At 43.9% G+C, this 17,916-nt stretch overlaps 5 protein-coding genes across 6 annotated transcripts; 3 read left to right on the top strand and 2 right to left on the bottom strand.

Moving 5' to 3' along the window:
• Window positions 1-137: 137 nt before the first annotated feature.
• On the bottom strand, window positions 138-3,788 carry LOC6545229 (serine/threonine-protein kinase polo). Its single transcript, XM_001973427.3, has 5 exons — window positions 3,260-3,788; window positions 2,329-2,553; window positions 1,492-2,274; window positions 998-1,426; window positions 138-940 (listed from the first exon to the last, which is right to left on the bottom strand). Exons 1-5 carry the CDS (start codon window positions 3,356-3,358, stop codon window positions 746-748), a joined length of 1,731 nt encoding a protein of 576 aa, XP_001973463.1. The 5' UTR covers window positions 3,359-3,788; the 3' UTR covers window positions 138-745.
• A 661-nt stretch (window positions 3,789-4,449) lies between these two features.
• On the bottom strand, window positions 4,450-11,073 carry LOC6545227 (DCN1-like protein 4). 2 transcript variants are annotated; one of them, XM_001973425.3, is made up of 7 exons: window positions 10,976-11,073; window positions 10,366-10,414; window positions 10,134-10,305; window positions 5,683-5,774; window positions 5,235-5,488; window positions 4,966-5,173; window positions 4,450-4,870 (listed from the first exon to the last, which is right to left on the bottom strand). In XM_001973425.3, exons 3-7 carry the CDS (start codon window positions 10,244-10,246, stop codon window positions 4,791-4,793), a joined length of 747 nt encoding a protein of 248 aa, XP_001973461.1. In that variant the 5' UTR covers window positions 10,247-10,305; window positions 10,366-10,414; window positions 10,976-11,073; the 3' UTR covers window positions 4,450-4,790. The 2 variants fall into 2 exon arrangements, with proteins under 2 accessions (XP_001973461.1, XP_026832345.1); XM_026976544.1 differs by lacking the exons at window positions 10,134-10,305; window positions 10,366-10,414; window positions 10,976-11,073 and adding an exon at window positions 5,846-6,061.
• Window positions 7,238-9,466, top strand: LOC6545228 (lysosome-associated membrane glycoprotein 5). Its single transcript, XM_001973426.3, has 5 exons — window positions 7,238-7,494; window positions 7,652-7,734; window positions 7,795-8,043; window positions 8,415-8,824; window positions 8,881-9,466. Exons 1-5 carry the CDS (start codon window positions 7,260-7,262, stop codon window positions 8,921-8,923), a joined length of 1,020 nt encoding a protein of 339 aa, XP_001973462.2. The 5' UTR covers window positions 7,238-7,259; the 3' UTR covers window positions 8,924-9,466.
• Window positions 11,074-11,088: 15 nt separating the features above from the next.
• Window positions 11,089-16,235, top strand: LOC6544738 (tectonin beta-propeller repeat-containing protein). Its single transcript, XM_001973424.3, has 6 exons — window positions 11,089-12,446; window positions 12,503-13,899; window positions 14,148-14,411; window positions 14,481-15,180; window positions 15,239-15,820; window positions 15,884-16,235. Exons 1-6 carry the CDS (start codon window positions 11,382-11,384, stop codon window positions 15,920-15,922), a joined length of 4,047 nt encoding a protein of 1,348 aa, XP_001973460.1. The 5' UTR covers window positions 11,089-11,381; the 3' UTR covers window positions 15,923-16,235.
• Window positions 16,236-16,462: 227 nt separating this feature from the next.
• On the top strand, window positions 16,463-17,727 carry LOC6544737 (protein FRG1 homolog). The gene is made up of 5 exons (XM_001973423.3): window positions 16,463-16,621; window positions 16,672-16,854; window positions 16,908-17,106; window positions 17,166-17,365; window positions 17,520-17,727. Exons 1-5 carry the CDS (start codon window positions 16,563-16,565, stop codon window positions 17,665-17,667), a joined length of 789 nt encoding a protein of 262 aa, XP_001973459.1. The 5' UTR covers window positions 16,463-16,562; the 3' UTR covers window positions 17,668-17,727.
• Window positions 17,728-17,916: the final 189 nt, after the last annotated feature.

The raw sequence follows: 17,916 nt of genomic DNA, 5'->3' as shown, positions 1-17,916 counted from the left end.
ATCAACAGCGAATAAAATTGTTTCTGTATGCGTCATAATTTTCCAAATATAGTTGGGAGATGAAATTTAGATAAAAAACACATAAATAGTTTTGTTAGTTTTAAGATGCCCTAAATGTTACAGAAACGCTTACAGCTGTTCTTCAGGTTTTTATTAAATTATATATATACGCTTCTTGTTCAAAGCAATTACAAATTGTATCCTATAGCTACAGGTATTTCTTGCCAAATGTGAGAATACATGTTCCGTAAAGCATTTAAACACTTTGCAGTCGTATTGTAACTTATGTATTATTTTAAATGGCGCTATAGCGCATTACAAACACACAATATTACACTATTAGGTTTATAATGTATCCAGCATTAAAATGTGTTATCAGTCATCTCGGTGAATATGGGCATTTCGAAACACGATTGTTTAGTTTAAACATTTAATTTGAGCTCTTTAAAATTTATTAAGTGGTCGGATCGTGTACGAAAACCATTAAACAGATATATTTTTATATTTTTGAGGGGTGGCCCAACACTGACGATGAATAAAACTTAAATAGTATTTTCAATATGAAGGGGAAAGGCGAAAACAAAAAATTCTAAAAACATCGAACAAATCAATTTGAACAGGAACTACAGTTCTAAAAATGTATGGGAGAGGATACTTTTGGGGCTATGTATGAAATTGGCCAGGGCATTCGTGAATTAGGTGAAACTAACATTCGGCCTTATAATGATAGTTTAGCTTGCTACACTTATATGAACATCTTCTCCAGCATTTTCCTAAGTTTCTCCTGGGCATATCGGATCTTCTGGTACAAGTCTTTAGAGACGCCGTTCTCCACAATGGTCGAAAATCGGTAGGTGCGGAAGTTCTTCTCCTGATCCATATAAGTTATGGCACTCATGCGTGGGCAGAGGATGAGCTTCATGTGATCCGAGAAGTTCAACTAAAAAGAAGGATAGTTCATAAAGACCTCATATACATTCTGGACAATTACACAAACCTGCACAGAACCGTTGGTCAAATGCATAACTACGGCACATGTTGTACGGAACCACGAGTGTAAATGAGGCATACGCGAGATCTGATCGCTCTCAATGTTCACATTGTTGGCGCCTGCCTTCACCAGGTGCTCGATCATATAGCGCTTGAAGTACGAAAGCAGCTTCATCTTCTTGTCAAGCGACTTGCAGTAATCTGTGGTAGTCATGTACGACTCCTTGCCATCCTTGTCGATGAAGTGCACGTTGATCTGATTGGGCAGCAGGATCAGCTTTGTGGTATCGTTGAACATCACGCCGATGCCCTCATCGCAGAGCTGGTAACCAAAACCGTACTTATCGCTGTAGTCAACCCACTTGGATATCCAGAAAAGCGGCTGTGCTGCAGGATCGGTGTTTTCGTCGCCCAGATTGCCTTGCAGAATTCGCGGCTAATGAAGTGATGAGGTTTAGAAGCCTTAAGTGATGAAAACTTTATAGAGCAATAAGTACTTACCTTGCCGTTGATAAGATTGGTGAGTTGCTGATACAGGCTCTCGATATCGCTGCGATAGTCCTCGCTGTGGCGGCACACCTGTGCAGAGGCGGTAATGGCGTCGTGTAGATTGGCCTTGAGGAAGGTCGACTCCAGGCGGGTGTCGTCGGGCCTGATGCCGTTCATCTCTATCAGCGGCTTGCGGTGTATCGAATCCTCGATTGTGTCGTTGCTGCCGATACGCGGCGCCATTGTCAAACAAGAGCTGGGCAAGAACATGGGCACCTTGGAGCCCTTGAGGAACTCAAAGTTCAGCAACTGACCAATTGCCGGACGGCTCTCCGGATTAGGTTGCAGCATGGCGATGACCATATCCGCCGCCGGTTTCCTTAAGTAGCTGGGCACGCGGTACTCGCACTTTTTGATTTTCGAGTAGGTGTCCTTCAGAGTCTTGGTTTCGAACGGCGGCTGGCCCACCAGCAGTGTGTACATAACGCAGCCAATCGACCAGATGTCCACCTCGAAGGAGTGGCCCTTCTTGGTAAGGATTTCCGGGGCTATATAGTTGGGCGTGCCGCACAAAGTCTTCTTCCGCTCGCCCTCGTACTCAATGCGCGTGGCCAATCCGAAATCCCCGATCTTCACGTGCAACAAGTCGTTGAGAAAGAGATTACCCAGCTTCAGATCTCGATGGATAATGCGGTTATCGTGCAAGTATTTAACGCCCTGGATGATCTGGTAAATGTAGTAGCGGCACTCAAACTCCGTAATGCTTTTCCTACGTTTGTGCAGTTCCATCATGGACTGTAAGTCGGAGAGGTAAAACATGCCATTTCAGAGATGTTCAAATTAACTCACTCTTTTCTTGCAGAGCTCCAACACAATGTAGATATTCTGAGCATCCTCAAAGTAGCTGTGAAACTTGACAATGTTCGGATGGTTAAGGCTGCGGTGAATAGTTATCTCCTGGGCGGTTTTCTCCTTCTGATTGTGCTTGATCATCAGCTTCTTGGACACGATCTTGCCGGCGAAGACGTCGTCGGTTTCCACATCGATGATCTCGTAACATTTTGCAAATCCACCCTGCATACATACACATGTGTAATTTAATTGTATTTGTAATATTAAATAAAAACGCACACCTTGTGCTTTAATTAAAAGAGCTCTTAATGCTACTTTCTTAGGAAGTCATCTTTAGTAAATGATGTGTAATAAGCGAATTGATGTCTTGTTTAGAAACCTATTTTGCATAAACTAAATTAAATTATTCGGACACTGTTTTATCCATAGAATCAGTTGGCAACATGAAATAAAACCACAGTTTATATTTAAGAGTCGCATGCTGAGTAGCCTTGATCCAGCCGTGGAGCCTTGGTTGTATTACAACTATATTTGGATCCTTTCAAGGAAAATAGTTGGTTGCCAATAGAACAAAGAAGGAATAGCTGGTATTACTAAAAGGCAGGAGTCACTAAGGTAGTTTGTCCATATAAACTAAAAAAACCGCGCCAAAAATAAAAAAGAAAAGTTGAACCGGCTGCGAGCCGCACACACACACACAAGCATTCCTACACACGGGCTCTCTTTTCCTCTCCTGCCCAACAAAAACAGCTACAAATACAACAAGAGAATGATCAGCAAGGAAGACGGAACCAAAAATCGGGATGTGGAAATGGATGTGTGTATGTGGGTGCGTTCGTATGTGTGTGTGAGGTAAAGGTGTGATCCCTACGACTCTTCCCCGTGCGCGTCTGACCAGGGACATCTGCAGATCCGCATCCGCACTCACCTTGCCGAAGAACCGCATGCGCTTGTAGGTTTTCCTCTGGTTAGCGTCGAAGAGGCGATCCGGAATATCCGTGCTCTTATCCTCAGGCTTCGCGGCCATCTTGCTCTCCTTTCTTCTTTACTTCGGACTCCCTCTTTTGCGCTGACGTTCGCCTGGAGTTCTGCGACAATCCTCCTCGTTTTGCCCCTGTAATTCCACGGAAGATCGGCTGAAAATGTCTCAGAAACGGAGATCCACACAGTTGACAAGAGAAGCGGCGATCAAATTCCGATTTTGCCCATCGAATGCACGAAAAGCAAGCACAAAGCGGAGAACGCGCCGAAACCGTTCGATTTTTTAAATGCCAAAATGAATTGGACGACAGGCGTCAGCTGAATTAGTATGCCCGTTTCGCCGGTTATCGCACACTTTCTGGTATGTATCGCCGAAGTGTTGAATAACAAATTTTTTGACCGTTAGTTCTTTGAATTTCTCTACAGGCGTTTATTCTGTTCCTTTAAATGTAGTATTTTTTTTAGATTGTTCTGCGTCTAAGCAGGCGTTATATTTTTGAAATTAGAAAAAGGGTATTTTTTAAGAGTGTTTTATAAGGCGAATTTACTCAATTTAATATTATAGAGCCCCTATCGTAGAAAACCTTTTCTAACTACTGCAAACGTTTTCTGTTTTAAAGAATCGCAAATTGTGATTGTAGGTCCGGATTCTGATTTGTATTATGAAGTATTTATTATTAGAAACAGATATTTCAGAGCTTTCCTTGTTTAAAAGAAATTACACGATTGTGAGATTTGATTTTGAAATAAATTCAGTTAGCAGTTCAAAGTAATTTTGTCAATATAAAACCCCTTCGCCAAGTAAATACAAAATAAAATGTGCCACAACTTCACTTAATAATTTTATTAAATAATCCCCAGGTTTTGTTTTTCTACATTGATTTAATAACGACTACGAATACCCCACTATTGGTGTAGATTTTCGTTTAGATTTTGACTATGCTTGCTGATATCTTGAAGGGGTCGCTTGGGTTGGATTGTATGTCCTAGATTAGGTCTATTCGGGGTCTCTTGGTTATTGCCATCGTTTCATTCTCTGGGAATACTCATTACGAGTTGCCCCGTTTTGGCTCTTGTTGCTGTTCTTCTTTTTTGTGGTTTGTTTTTGTTTTCGAAGGAGGCCTTATAAGTAAAAAATTGTAGTTTTAGTTTTTAGTTGTCGTCGTTACTACATAAATTATTACATTAAATATATTATCAATAGTTTAGTTTCATAGTTGGTTGCTTTGCCAGTGTACGCAGTCTCTCCAAAATGCCTTGTGTTTCCGTGTGGGTGAGTGTGTGCTTGTGTGTTTTGGGTCGAGGATGTGGATCTGAGTGTGGATGTGGGTGTCAGTGAGTGTTCTGTGGTTATGTCTTAAATTTCCGCCGATCTTATCTCATCAGCATTCCCATCGCATCCCATCTCCGTCGCGAACTCCTCTCTGCACTGAGCTCCCAAAGTTGAACTAGAAATAGGCGACTCGATACGGCTTTTCTCAGCTAGACCCGGAAGTCGAGGTGACCTGGCTCCGCTGCAGGCGCAGCCATTCTACAAACTCATCCAGCATTACGGGCCCTGCAAACAGGTTGAGATTAATACATGTTCAGTACTATGAGGTTATTGTGGGCTTTTAAAATCTGAGAACTTTTGCGAAATACTATGTTACTTACAAGCTCCATCAATATCGTAATTTGATAAATCAATGCTAATGGTACGCGAGAACTCCAGAATATTACACCACTGATCTTTATTGATCGCCTTGTACTTTGATTGCTCTAGAAATTGGGCAAACTGTGGATACAGAGGCCAATGTTTGCCCAAAAGAAGTTGAAGCATGGCTTTGGCAGTGAGTATATCCATACACCGTTGGTCAGAATCCTGCAGAATAAGCAGAGGCCTATTAAACGCAGTTCATAGTTTATTGAAATGGATTACTGACCTTGGCAAAGTCGTAGGCGTATCTGTAGATGCTTTTGAAGGAGTTGGGATCGTTGAGTATGCTGCGCAGATAGTCCAGTTTCACAACCATTTTTGCTGCCGAATCGCAGTCTAGTTCTGTGAGGCCCTTTAGCCACTCCTGCTGGCTGAAAAAACCCATCTGGGTGGCACCCATTTTGTAGGCCAGCACCAGCATCACAATATTCTCGGGCTCCACGCCGATATCCTCGCAGAATTTCTCCATGCCATCGGGACCTGGGAATCGGTTTATTACATAAGTCTTTCAAAGGGCCAAAAAATAAATAAGAAAATTCTTTATGTGTCTAGAACTTGGGATGCCTGTGTTCATTTAAAGATCGGAAAACCTTGAAATTCTGAACGATTTAAAACGACATTTGTATATTAGGCAAATCCTAATAAACCCCACAATGCAGTGTCATCTAACTCACCCAATGTCTCCGGTTCGTCTGGAGATGTGTATTCCTGGAACCATGTCAAGCAACGCTTTTGACTGAAGCCATCTTCCGCTCTGATATGGCGTCTGTGGGATAGAAACAAGTTTTTGACTTGAGCAATTGGATATAGTTCAATGATTCAATCAAATTCACACACTCTGCCATCTTAATTGTATGGAATTTGCCTTCAGCACGAATAGACCAGAGTTTTAATCGAATCGAATCTGTCGCTAATGCCGTGTGGCCTCTTTTGTTTATTCTATTCGACTTGCCTCTCCTCTGGGGTTTGTCTTTGAGTATTGGCCCCTAAAAATAGCGATAGTAAACATGGCAGAGCAGAGACGAGGCCATTGCCAAGAGCAGCGACGCTCAGGGAAGCAAAGAACATAATGGCAACCCAGATATGACAAATCGAATTAGGAAACCAAAGGCTTTGGGGAGGCAGTAGTGCATTGCCTCCGGCAATTGCATTATAAATTATCTGTTGCATTTCTATGTGGGGGTTTCCCTGGGTGGTATGCCTAATATGCCTTTTAATTTAAACTAAGTAAGAGTAAATAATTATTTGGCTTGAAGGTTAGTTGTTAGGAAACAAGTCATTTCATAAAGTGCCTTAGAGTGCGACAAGCTGGAAATCTTGAGTTTCATGGAATGTTAATAGTTGCGGAGAAAAAGGGATATCATTTTTCAAGCAATGTAAATAGAAAATTTTTTATTCGTCCTAATATATTATATATTACCGAAAATATGAAAATCTGCTGGGGTGGTCCGATTAAAACTAAAACATTTCATACCATGACTTAAAAAAGTTATATAGTTCAGGAAGAATCGGAAAATAAGTGGAAAAATAAAAGTTTAAGGACTAGTGTCAAAAATTGAAATTGTGGGAATTTTCCAAATTGAAATTCGTCGGTTGGATACAAGGTTAGTTCTACTACTTTTAGAAAACACAGCTTGTTTAGTGGTAAGACAGCAATATAAACTTAAATTCTGATTTTTAAACACCTGAAAAAAGGAATTTTTAAATTAAATTTAAAAAAATTTAGTTTTATTGCTGAAGATGCGATCGTCACTGGTTTTTTTTACCTCGTCCAACGGTTTTTTTGCCTGATATGCACAAGGACAAGGCTATATCGACTGGGATAGTAATTCTGATCAAGAATATATATCAAGGTTTGAAACGCTTTCTTATACCTGTTACATATTTTTTTAAATAAACTAGAAAACCACTTTTCGAGTACGTACAAATATAACAAATATACATGAATATTTAAAAAAGATGTTACCTTTCTTATGTAAAAATACAAATATTTTAATTTTGGTGACTGTCACCTTCGAAAGCTAACAGCTTTAAATGTTATGAAATAGTCTTGAAAATATTTTAAAACATTTTCCTTTAAGTGCACGCATATGAATGTATGTATGCATATAAACGCACATCTCCTCCAGCGTCCACCAACTGCGCAGGCGAAAAGCGAGAGTGAAGTCCCGTCGCAGGATAAGGGGAGAACGGGCACGAAAAGTGTGGAAGTGGATGCGGGATTGGGTAGATTTGGGGAGACGGCAGGACAATGCGATTCTATTTGGGCCGCAGTTGTGCGCAGGACCCGAAACAGGAAACACGTCGTAGTTGCGTCGAGCGGAGACTGCAGCGTAAAATAGTAATTGGAATTGCCCACAGATTGCACAAGGATTTGCTAAAGAAGATGAAACTGTCCGGTCTTAGGCAGTCCTTACCTAGGGACCAAGGATTGGGCAATTGCCTAAACGTAGCGCTGATTTACTCAACGCTCCTAGCACTTTTGAGTGAGTATTAGATATATTTGGGGCAGGGGATGTGGGATTCGTAGGTGGTGAAAGCTCCAAAAATCGATACTGTCGAGGACGGTTTTGTGACACACTGACTGAAAAATGAACAAGCTAGCTGGACAAAGAGTAAAACCTTTGTTTCCACTCCTTTTAGTGACCGCCGCCCAGGGATTGCAGCTGAGTGCCTTCACAACGAAGACGCCGCGGGTCAGCAAGTACACAACCAAGTCGCCATCGGTAATCCATGTCTGCGTGTTATTGGTTCCCTGTCCTAGCTAATCCGGAAATCTTTTCCAGGCCTCCTCCATGAACCACGATGCCACCGCCTCGCTGTATCGTTTTAATGCCACCAACGGAATCACCTGCATCCTGATGCAGGTGGACGGACTTATCAGCATTAAGTATCGGAATAAGCTGAACGAGGATGTGGAGGCCGATTTGTACATGCCGGATGATCCACAGCTGAGTGGCGAGTGTGTCGAGTCCAACATGGAAATTCTCACCATGGACTTTAAGGGTTTCCGGCTGTCCATGACATTTAAAAAGGTGCGTGGGTTGGGCATTAACCAGTGATGGGGAAGGTTCCACTTGCTGAGTCTCGGCCCAAAAAGATTAGAGCAATTTTGTATCTAACATAAATCGTATGCAGTAACTTGCCCGTACAAAATTAACTGACAAAAAAATCAATAAATACGATAGAATGGTAGATATGATAGATAAATAGGCAATACAATTACGACCTGCTGCCTAGGCAAGTTCAAGCATTAAGAATGAATTATAGCCAACTACCCGAGCAAGTACACTAGCAAACTATCTAGGTAGCAAGGTGGAAACTTCCCATCGGTGGAAAAAAATAACGTTGAGGTTAGAGTTGATAAAGGTTGGCCATTGAATAATGTTTGAACTTTGACCCACAGTCGTCCGGCGGCGAGGGTTGGTATATCAACCTGTTCGAACTGACATACTCGTCCTCCAACTGGCTGTTCGAGCACCCGGACCGACCCAACTTGGACGTGAGGCTAACCTCGCCCGCCCAGACGCCAATGTACTTCCCCACGCCGGTGGGCAAGTCCTACGTGTGCGACAAGGAGCAGACTGTGATCATGTACGCCCCGCACGATTCCGGCGACCTCTCGGGGCATATAGCCAAGCTGTATCTGCGCGACATGCACATGCAGAGCTTCATGTTCAAGGACAGCGGCAAGTGGGGCCCATCCTTCCACTGCAGCGCCACAGGATCCTATCGCGACGAGACGGCGCCTTTGGCTGTGGGAACTGCACTGGCCATTGCCGTGCTCCTGACCATCTCAGGATACGGCGGTTGGAGGTGATTATTGTGAGCCATAGTGCCTAAAGACCATTTTAAAGGTTCATTCGTTACAGGTACTTTAAAATCAAGAAGGTTCAGTACGGTTCCATGGAGTGAGCGGAGCAAACTCAAGATTTAAGTGAAGCGTTCGTTTTTGTTCGACTATTTGATCATATCGTTGTCTACACATATCCCCACGTTTGTTGGATCTATTGCAATCCTGTAGTCCTATTTTGTAAAATTAAGAGTTGTCCCGGCAGACACTGAGATAAACATTTACGAGGTTATCGAAATCAACTAAAGATACATATATGAGAAATGCAAATGTCTTCCATATTGTTAATGTATAAAATAATAACGCACCATATACGATTATTAAATGTTAATATATATCATTATTAATCAAAAAAATTATTATTTATCAGGCAAACGAATCTAAGTGAAAGACCAAAGTCGGTATCGTGGACGTCACATCAATCTTAAACTCATATTTCAGCAATTCTAGCGATGCATCTATTTCCGAATATCTTTTTTTAATAACACATTGTTAAACAAAATCTCCTGCACCGCCTATTAAACATTCATTATCTCTTAATCCATTCAAAAGTTTGCCAATTGAAATACCAGAAGTTATGTATGGGGAAAAGATATAGGAACTTCTAATGCTTTTGTTTATAATTAGTATTAATGAGTTTAATTAAAGTGGAAATAAATACTGATGCCTGCTGAAAAACATGGGATTTTAATGGACTGTTTTCCTATTGGCACCAGACGCATCTATGGAATCGATTGGTGTTTTTTCTACACATCTAAATTACGTTGTTGGATGGAGTAAATAATTGGAACTGTGTAAAATAAATACTTAAATAATATATTGTTTAGTCTTATCTTTTTATGGGCACCTAATGCCTTTCAAGATATCATATTTACAACTAGTACAAGCAAATATTTTGATTATAAAAAAGGCGAATAATAGAGTCATTACTTTGAAACTATCTATACAGCTTTCGCAAGTGAATTCATTTGCATTGTACATGGCTAAATTAGTTTTATAGTAATACCATTGCCATTTGTTTTTGTTAGGCATAAATTATAAAACCAAATCTTCGTAAAGATGTCAATAGGAAAATGATACCTTATCAATTGAATAACAAATTTTTCAGTGGCAGGTGTGAGTAACATGGATTCAAATCTGTTCGTTCTATTGAAATTTGTCAGGCATCAATGGCCTAGGAATCTGTACACCGGAAACCAGATGCTTTTCACCGGAACAGATGATACAACACCGAAGGGCCTTTGTTCTTCTTTCCTATTTTCCTCCACTCACCTGCTGCTCTGTTGTGTGGGTATGCTGGTGTAGCTGGTTCGGGCCCTCTTCGGTTGACCATGATCCATGTTTTCGCTAATAGTATCTGCAGCTCGGCGTTTTCCCCGTGGCATGACTTATTGTGATGTGATTTCCAGAGTCAGTACGTTCCGTCCGGCGAATGTGAATTTTGCTGTGGAGCCCACACACTTAGTCGAATCGCTTTTAGAGAAAATGTTTGGCATGCACTTACCACAGTGTTTCCCGATATGACCAGTTCACTTTAGCTCCGAAGTGGTTAACTGTGGGGTAGGAAAGAATCCGGTTAAAATGGAGCCTTAATCACTTGGTGGTACGTTATTCTTAGGGGAGTTTTTCGGGCAGACCGACCACCCCCAATACGCGGATGCAGCGAAAGGTTTCACGGAATGCACAGGACATCGCGGTATACATATAGTGGCTATAGTATATATATGGTCGATATATGTGTCTACCAGATGAACGTTTGTACTCTGTAGGCGTGTGTACATATGTTTTACTACTCCAGAGCACCAAATACCGGCTGCTGGAAGGGCCTCGGACTCGCTTCGGTTCCCAATACCGGGACTACGGACCGGGGAGTATGGGCAATACGGGGGATTCGTCCGTGGTCGGCCTCCGGGAGCCACATTCAGCAGCTGATACGACAGACCGACCGTCTGGCCTGCGCGTGCTCGCTTTTCTGCGTCGAACGTCGCCACGCCGAAGAGCGTAGTGCACGGCTGTCCTTTTCAACTGCGACCGGTAAAGGGATCCTTAGCTGGGTGCACTCGGTTTTATGGACCCGCCCGTACGGTTAGCAGAAAAAACGGCTCGGTTTTTACCATATTTTTCAAAATCAATCAAAATTTCTTGGCGTCAATTAGAGCTGAGTTAACTACTTGCGATAGTATCGATAATTTCAACTATAGTCGGTGCAAAGGACTATCGGTGTTCTGCATTCGATAGATCCTGGTTCGCGAAATTTAACGCACTATGCAATTTACAGGGCTCGCGCACGTCCTTTGAATGTAATTATTTGCTTTCTATTCAGTCATGTTTCTATCAGCTGTTTAGCTTTTTAGTCCGAAAACAACAACCTCAACGATACTATCGCTTGGGCCTTAGAAAACAGTTGTGCCATCACTGGATAGACAGCTCTATCCTCTGAAAAATCAATTTTTCCAAACTGATTGTAAACACGATGCCAGACAGAAAGAGGATTCTTTGTCTTTAGTAATATATCTTAGGATGCCGAGCTCCTATCTGTTCGCCGCCAGCAGTGAAGGGCGCGTCTACACGCTGTCCACCAGCTCTGGAGCGTGGCGCGAACTTCCCTACCTTGGATTGGAGTTCAAGAAGATCTGCGCCGTGCCCAACTTTTTGTGGGCTATTGGCGGCGACCGCCAGGTGTACGTTCATGTACACGGTCTGGACGTGCCCATTCGGATTCGGGAAGAGTCGTACGAGAACGAGCGCTGGCTGCCCATCGAGGGCTTTTCGAAGACACTGCTGCCCACGGATCGGTACAGATACTCCTCCGCCGATGGCAGCGTGGAGCGTGGTGTGGACAAAATCCGACTGCCCTCGATGGCCTGGCAATGGGACGGCGACTGGCACCTGGACCTAGAGCTCGATGGACAGCCGCTGCCTGAGGATGGCTGGATGTACGCCTTGGACTTTCAGGCCACGTACTCGGCAAAGAAGTCATGGAACTCGTATGTGCGACGACGCAAGTGGGTGAGATATAGGAGGTATGCCGCCTTAAATAGTTGGTGTGCAGTGGCACCACTGCACAAGGATCCCACCCAGGAGCCATTCATAGACGTGGCTATAGGCGGCACTTGTGTACCCAACGCTCCTGCCGGCACTTTGTGTGTCTGGGCCATTACCGCCCACGGCAGAGCTATGTTTCGCACGGGGGTGTCCAAAACGGCGCCCGAGGGTCTTCGCTGGACAGCTGTACCAACGCCAACGGGCAGTGAACTCTCGCAGATCAGCGTTGGGCCTACAGGATTGGTTTGGGCGGTTCTCTACAACGGACGTGTGATTGTACGCACTGGTGTAACCAGAGACAACCTAGTCGGGGACTCGTGGTTGGATGTCAAGACCCCCGTGGCCGCCTGCAGTTTGCGCATAGTTCATGTTTCCGTTGGCACCGATGCAGTGTGGTGTGTGACCAATGATCATCACGCCTGGTTTAGGAGAGGCGTTAAGGGTGAGGCAGCGGGCATAAGCGAGGATTCGGCCATTGGTAAGGGCTGGGTGGAAATGGTGGGAAACATTTCAATGGTTTCTGTGGCGGCCAACGATCAGGTAAACCAGCGTTTATCCTACCCAAGTATCCTAGATATAAACATATTCTCCCGTAGGTCTTTGCAGTTGGGGCCGCTGACCGTTGCTTGTACCACCGCTCTGGGGTGACCTCGGCCGATCCCACTGGCAAAAAATGGCGTTTAATTCAGTGTCCAATGCAAATCAGCCGCACATCTAGCTCTCTATCAATAGTCTCTCGTAAAAGTGGCGGAAGTAGTTCAACTCCAGGTTCCAAGCACCAGAGCTTCTCCAATTTGTACTCTAAGGAGAAGGAGAAGGGTGTGGTGGAGACCTGTGCAATTATAGAAACTGTGCTCAACAGCTCTACAGGCTCCTGCTCTAGTAATGGGGGTCCACCTGGTCTACTTAAGAACGAGCGTTGGAAACTCAGTGCCGATTCACCTCCGACTATAGGAAGTCTGAACCTCAACGATCGCCACAAGCAGAGAACGGCGGCGCTTCGCGAAACTTCACATGCTTCCAGTGCTCCCGCAGCGGATGTGGTGGAGGTGATTACTGGAAAGTTTGAGACACAGCTGAGGAACCCAAGAGCTTGGTCTCCCGTTCGAAGTGTTGGCTCCGTTGTGGGCACCGAAGCGCACCCAGAGAGCGATTCGACCGTGTTTGAGTCGGACTCCACGCACCATGGATCGGATGTGTTTTTGGGAGAAGATGACGACCATACGGGATCTCAATTTTGGACAGAATGTGGCATACTATGGAGCTGCGTAGCTCCTGGTGCTGTGACTGTGGATGCCAGCAACATGCCCAATTGGTTTAACGAGCAGACGAGCGACAGTAAAGTGGATGTGAATGCCAATTGGCGGAAGGATATTCTTAGCAAGTTGCAGCGGCGGCAGGAAAAACTTGCCAAGCTGCAGACTGTGGCCAAGTTCGAGAAGGCAGTCGAGCTTTCTTCGTGGGTCAAATCGGCGGATGCGCGTTATCAGCGACCTGGGGGCGAGTTTGAGGATTGCGTCATCGAACTTGAGTGGGTGAGCATCGGCTGTGGAACAAATAGCTGTGAAAACTCGCAATCCAGTGACTCTGGCACTTTTACGGTTCTTAGTCCTGATGGAGCAGCCACAAAGATTCAGTTTCCGTTGTCTGACATCACCTGTGTTCAGTGCTGCAGTGAAGCAGGCGCACCCCGTATCGCCATTCATGCTCCTCATCTTCCCGTGAACTGCTCGCCCGTTAATCTACAGTTCTCCAGTGACTCGGAAATGGAGGACTGGTTGTCCCACCTGTCGTCAGTTTGTAGCCAGATCAACACTCTGGTGGGAAAACCAGCTGACAATGCTATCTGGATAACCAGCGAGTTGGGCGATGTCTTTGTTTTCGATGCCGCCAACATGAAGGCACAGCAGACAAGTGAACCCGGTGATGGATACGTGGAGAAGATGGATGTTTCCACATGCGAAACTCCATACTACAATACTCTTTACAATGGGTAAGTGGGCTTAAAAACTTACCTGTCGGAAGAAGTTTCTATTATAATAGGTTTATTTTGTCAAGCATGTAGTTATGCGCCACGATATATAGTTTAGACTGTTGATGTAACAAAAAAATTGAGTGACGTATAAATTCAATTTGTTGTATTGATCTGGCCCAAACAGGCGATTCACCAGAAGCTCGATTCCGATATAATCCTAAAGTTTTAATTGTTTAATATTTTTCTTCTGTATACGTTGTTTTTAGAATGCCGTGTGGTACTGAGCTTGAGATATCTGGCTGTGTGTACGATGACGCTGACCAGATTCGCTTCGACTTGCAGTCGCATTCTACAGTAAAAGTTCAGCATCATCGCGTGGAGAAGCATCGGGTCATTGCTTTGCACCTGAATCCCCGTTTCAACGAACGCACCACGGTGCTCAACTCGATGAAGGGGTCCGAATGGCTGGACGAGATTCGCAATGACAAAATGGCCTTTGCTCCGGGATCAACTTTTTCGTTGAAGATTAGGTAGGAACAGAGAATTAGAACTGAAATCAAATACCTAATACCTAATACCTAACTTGTATATTCTTACAGAGCTCTGCAGGATCACTACTTGATTATCGTGAACAATGCCGTTTATGCCGACTACAAGTACCGCATCGATCCGGAGAGCGTGACCCGGCTTTATGTGAGCGGCCGCATTAAGTTATTCAACGTGCTCTACCGATGCCCTTCCCTAATTGTCTCAATGGAGCGTATGCACTGGCGCCAAATGGGCGGTCACATAAAGAGGATTTTCAACGCCGGCGTGGATGTGGTGTGGGGCATATCCTGTGACAACACTGGCTGGGTGTACAACGGTGGCTGGGGAGGTATGTTCCTGAAGGGCTTGGAGGGCTCCGCCAAAATTAACCCAATGATTGACACACACACATACTATGTGTATGAGAATCAGCGCTGGAATCCAATCAGTGGTTTCACGGCGAAGAGTCTGCCTACGGATCGGCACTTGTGGAGCGATGCTACTGGGCGGCAGAAGCGGAGCAAGGAGCACACTAAGCTCCTTTCCACGCACTGCGAATGGATCTCCGATTGGGCCATTGACTACAACATTCCTGGGGGCGCGGACAAGGAGGGCTGGCAATACGCCATCGATTTTTCCGTCAGCTATCATGCCCACAAAAAACTCACGGACTGCGTGCGTCGGCGAAGGTGGATGAAGCGGTGTCGCCTTAGTAGCAGCGGTCCATGGCAGGAGCTAAGTCAGTCCAAAATTCTCGATGCTGCCCTGCAGGTATGGGTCTACTTAAAGAATTCTAAATTTTGTTGATTATTAAACGCTTTCCTACTAGGTATTGGATGAGGATACGGATAATAGCTGTTCGGGCGAGAGAAACACAGCTGTGGCTGCCTGGGCCATTGCCTCCAATGGTGATGTCCTGATCCGACATGGTGTATGCAGTTTAAACCCTCGTGGCGATGCCTGGGAGCACATAACCAGCGACCAGCCGCTCGTCGGGATCAGCGTGGGACCCACCGGTCAAGTGTGGACTGTGGCGCGCAATGGCATGGTGTTTTTCCGGTATGGAATCAGCAGGCAGAATCCTTGCGGCGATGCCTGGCAACAAGTGGAGGCTCCCGCGGGTGTGACCTTTAAAGCGATAAGCGTGGGTCGGGCGGGGATTTGGGCGCTGGACAACCAGCAGCGTTTGGCTGTGCGTAAGGAGATATCGAGGACTTTCCCTGAGGGCTCCCACTGGCAGTTTCTGCCCAATGCCCCTAATGTGCCGCCGCATACTGATCAGCATTGTGGCTTCCGGTCGGTGTCCGTGGGCTCCGAGGTGTGGGCCATCTCCCTCAATGGTATCATCTGCAGGCGCTGCGGCATTACAAATGAAAATCCTGCAGGCGTAGGATGGAATCTTGGCATTGCGGTAAGTTATCTACACATTGTGTTGGTTGAATTCGTAATTTTCAAAATACACTCTACATTTCAGGGCCAATGGCAAAATGTCTCTGTCGAAGGATATATGTAATGGATTTAATTTCGATATTTGTGCATTCCTATTTACTTACTCGTATTTATTCATGTTTACAAGCTTATAAGCGACTAGGCCAACGCTTTTTCCAAAGTATTTGAACATAAGATGTTTCCTATAAGCCATTTACATATTTAAAACGTATTATTTACACATATTTATTTAGGACGTATAATAATTTATAAAAAAAATCTATCTCACATTTGTAAGAAAAATTATTAAACCAGATGGAAATGTACACTTTTTGTTTAGTTTAACAAATCAAGCAGCCGTGATTTTTCATTATTGTAAGCCAATATATGTTTTGAATTACAAGAATAAATATATTTATGTGATGACATTGTAGTACTTATTTATATCTAAATTGCTACAAGTCGTTGCAAATTACTAGCTAAAAATAAGAAGAAAAATAAATGATCAATGATAATTGTAAACAATTGTTTTTTAAATTTTTGAACGATTTAATAAATGGTTTGAACAAAGTAAAGATGGTTTGAATCTTTACTTTTTAAAATGACAGTATTTTATTTGTAAGCTATCGATATCCGATAGACCAACACATCTGGGATATTTTATCGCATGTTTGTTTATTGTGTTGAAAACCCAAATTATATCAACATTCTGTATTTTTGTGGCCATGTCAGACTACGACCATGCACGCATAAAAAAATTGGTTCTGAAAGGAGAGAAACACAAGTGAGTTCTTGCAAATGGGAAAAGCATCTATTGAAATTCTTGTTTCGTAGAAAGAGCAAAAAGCGCAAGAAGGAAAAGGATGAGGCTGGATCTTCCAAGAAGCCCAAGGTAGTGGTGGACGAGGACGCAGTGGAGCACGGCGGTTGGTGGGCAGCACAGACGGCAGCCGACATCACCGGCACAGTGTCTATTGAGTTTGGCGACAGGAGTTACCTGAAGGCCATGGATAATGGGTAATAGGTGAAAAGATCTGATCATTGCTACCTTAATTATACCGGAGTTTTAGTCTCTTTACATTGGGAGCGCCCCACAACGCTGGCGATGGTCCAGATCCCGAGGAGATATTCACGGCCTTTCCCATCAACGACCGAAAGGTAGCCTTTAAATCTGGCTATGGCAAGTACTTGAAAATTGAAAAGGATGGAATGGTAACAGGGCGCTCCGAAGCTGTGGGTGGTATGGAGCAGTGGGAGCCCGTTTTTGAGGTAAGTCTATCAAATATTCAACTATCCCGAATCTGTAAAACTAATCAATGTAATTAAAGGAAAAACGAATGGCTCTTTTATCCGAAACCGGTCATTTTATGTCTATCGATCCCGAAGACGATGCCTGTGTGGCATTGCGAAAGAAGGTGGGTCAGCATGAGATCTGTAAGGTGCGGAGTAATGCCAGCAGGGATGTTGTCATTGATACGGAGCCCAAGGAGGAAAAGGGAGACTTGGGCGAAGTCGAGAAAAACTATGTGTAAGTTCAGCTGATGATGTACTGGTGCGCTTCGTCACTACGTGGACTGGACTGCCGTCCACAGTCATCTCAAAAACTAGTTTTATTTATAGGATTTAAAAAGGTGTAAATCCGCTTTGACCATTTCAAATGTCGAACTCTTTCTAATTTTCAGGAAAAAGTTCCAAAAGTTCCAAGACAAGAAGATGCGCATTAATCAGAACGATGTCAAGGAACTCGAGCAGGCCAAAGCTCAGGGATCTTTGCATGAAACTCTGCTGGATAGACGCAGTAAAATGAAGGCCGATCGGTATTGCAAGTAATCCGATGCGATGACTTCACTATTCACCATTCATTAAAAATTGTAATTCATAAAAAAGGTACGCTTTTTCTCGTTTTCATATTGGAACTGTTTAGGAAGTCATATATTTAGTTATATATCATTATTTATATGCATTTTATATCTGCAAATATTTGAACAGGATGCACGTTGGTGTAAATATTTAAAAGCATGGTTTCCATGTTTATGCTTCTAAATATTATCTGATATTTCCTAAACTGTGTTCATATTC

The sequence above is a fragment of the Drosophila erecta genome, unplaced genomic scaffold (genome assembly GCF_003286155.1).
Source record: "Drosophila erecta strain 14021-0224.00,06,07 unplaced genomic scaffold, DereRS2 tig00000021-arrow-pilon, whole genome shotgun sequence".
In the NCBI taxonomy this organism is placed as follows: domain Eukaryota; kingdom Metazoa; phylum Arthropoda; class Insecta; order Diptera; family Drosophilidae; genus Drosophila; species Drosophila erecta.
Note: the sequence above shows the minus strand (reverse complement) of the source record. Positions and strands in the feature narration are given on the sequence as shown.

Coding starts and splice junctions, on each gene's coding strand:
- LOC6545229 (XM_001973427.3), bottom strand. CDS start 3,358: ATGGCCGCGAAGCCTGAGGATAAGAGCACGGATATTCCGGATCGCCTC. Junction 2,275..2,328: donor TGGAGCTCTGCAAGAAAAGA/GTGAGTTAATTT, acceptor TCCGACTTACAG/TCCATGATGGAACTGCACAA. Junction 1,427..1,491: donor CCAATCTTATCAACGGCAAG/GTAAGTACTTAT, acceptor TCACTTCATTAG/CCGCGAATTCTGCAAGGCAA.
- LOC6545228 (XM_001973426.3), top strand. CDS start 7,260: ATGCGATTCTATTTGGGCCGCAGTTGTGCGCAGGACCCGAAACAGGAA. Junction 7,495..7,651: donor AACGCTCCTAGCACTTTTGA/GTGAGTATTAGA, acceptor CACTCCTTTTAG/TGACCGCCGCCCAGGGATTG. Junction 8,044..8,414: donor TGTCCATGACATTTAAAAAG/GTGCGTGGGTTG, acceptor TTTGACCCACAG/TCGTCCGGCGGCGAGGGTTG.
- LOC6545227 (XM_001973425.3), bottom strand. CDS start 10,246: ATGCCACGGGGAAAACGCCGAGCTGCAGATACTATTAGCGAAAACATG. Junction 5,174..5,234: donor ACGCCTACGACTTTGCCAAG/GTCAGTAATCCA, acceptor CTTATTCTGCAG/GATTCTGACCAACGGTGTAT. Junction 4,871..4,965: donor TTACGATATTGATGGAGCTT/GTAAGTAACATA, acceptor ACCTGTTTGCAG/GGCCCGTAATGCTGGATGAG.
- LOC6544738 (XM_001973424.3), top strand. CDS start 11,382: ATGCCGAGCTCCTATCTGTTCGCCGCCAGCAGTGAAGGGCGCGTCTAC. Junction 13,900..14,147: donor TACAATACTCTTTACAATGG/GTAAGTGGGCTT, acceptor CGTTGTTTTTAG/AATGCCGTGTGGTACTGAGC. Junction 14,412..14,480: donor ACTTTTTCGTTGAAGATTAG/GTAGGAACAGAG, acceptor ATATTCTTACAG/AGCTCTGCAGGATCACTACT.
- LOC6544737 (XM_001973423.3), top strand. CDS start 16,563: ATGTCAGACTACGACCATGCACGCATAAAAAAATTGGTTCTGAAAGGA. Junction 16,855..16,907: donor CTGAAGGCCATGGATAATGG/GTAATAGGTGAA, acceptor CCGGAGTTTTAG/TCTCTTTACATTGGGAGCGC. Junction 17,366..17,519: donor GAAGTCGAGAAAAACTATGT/GTAAGTTCAGCT, acceptor TCTAATTTTCAG/GAAAAAGTTCCAAAAGTTCC.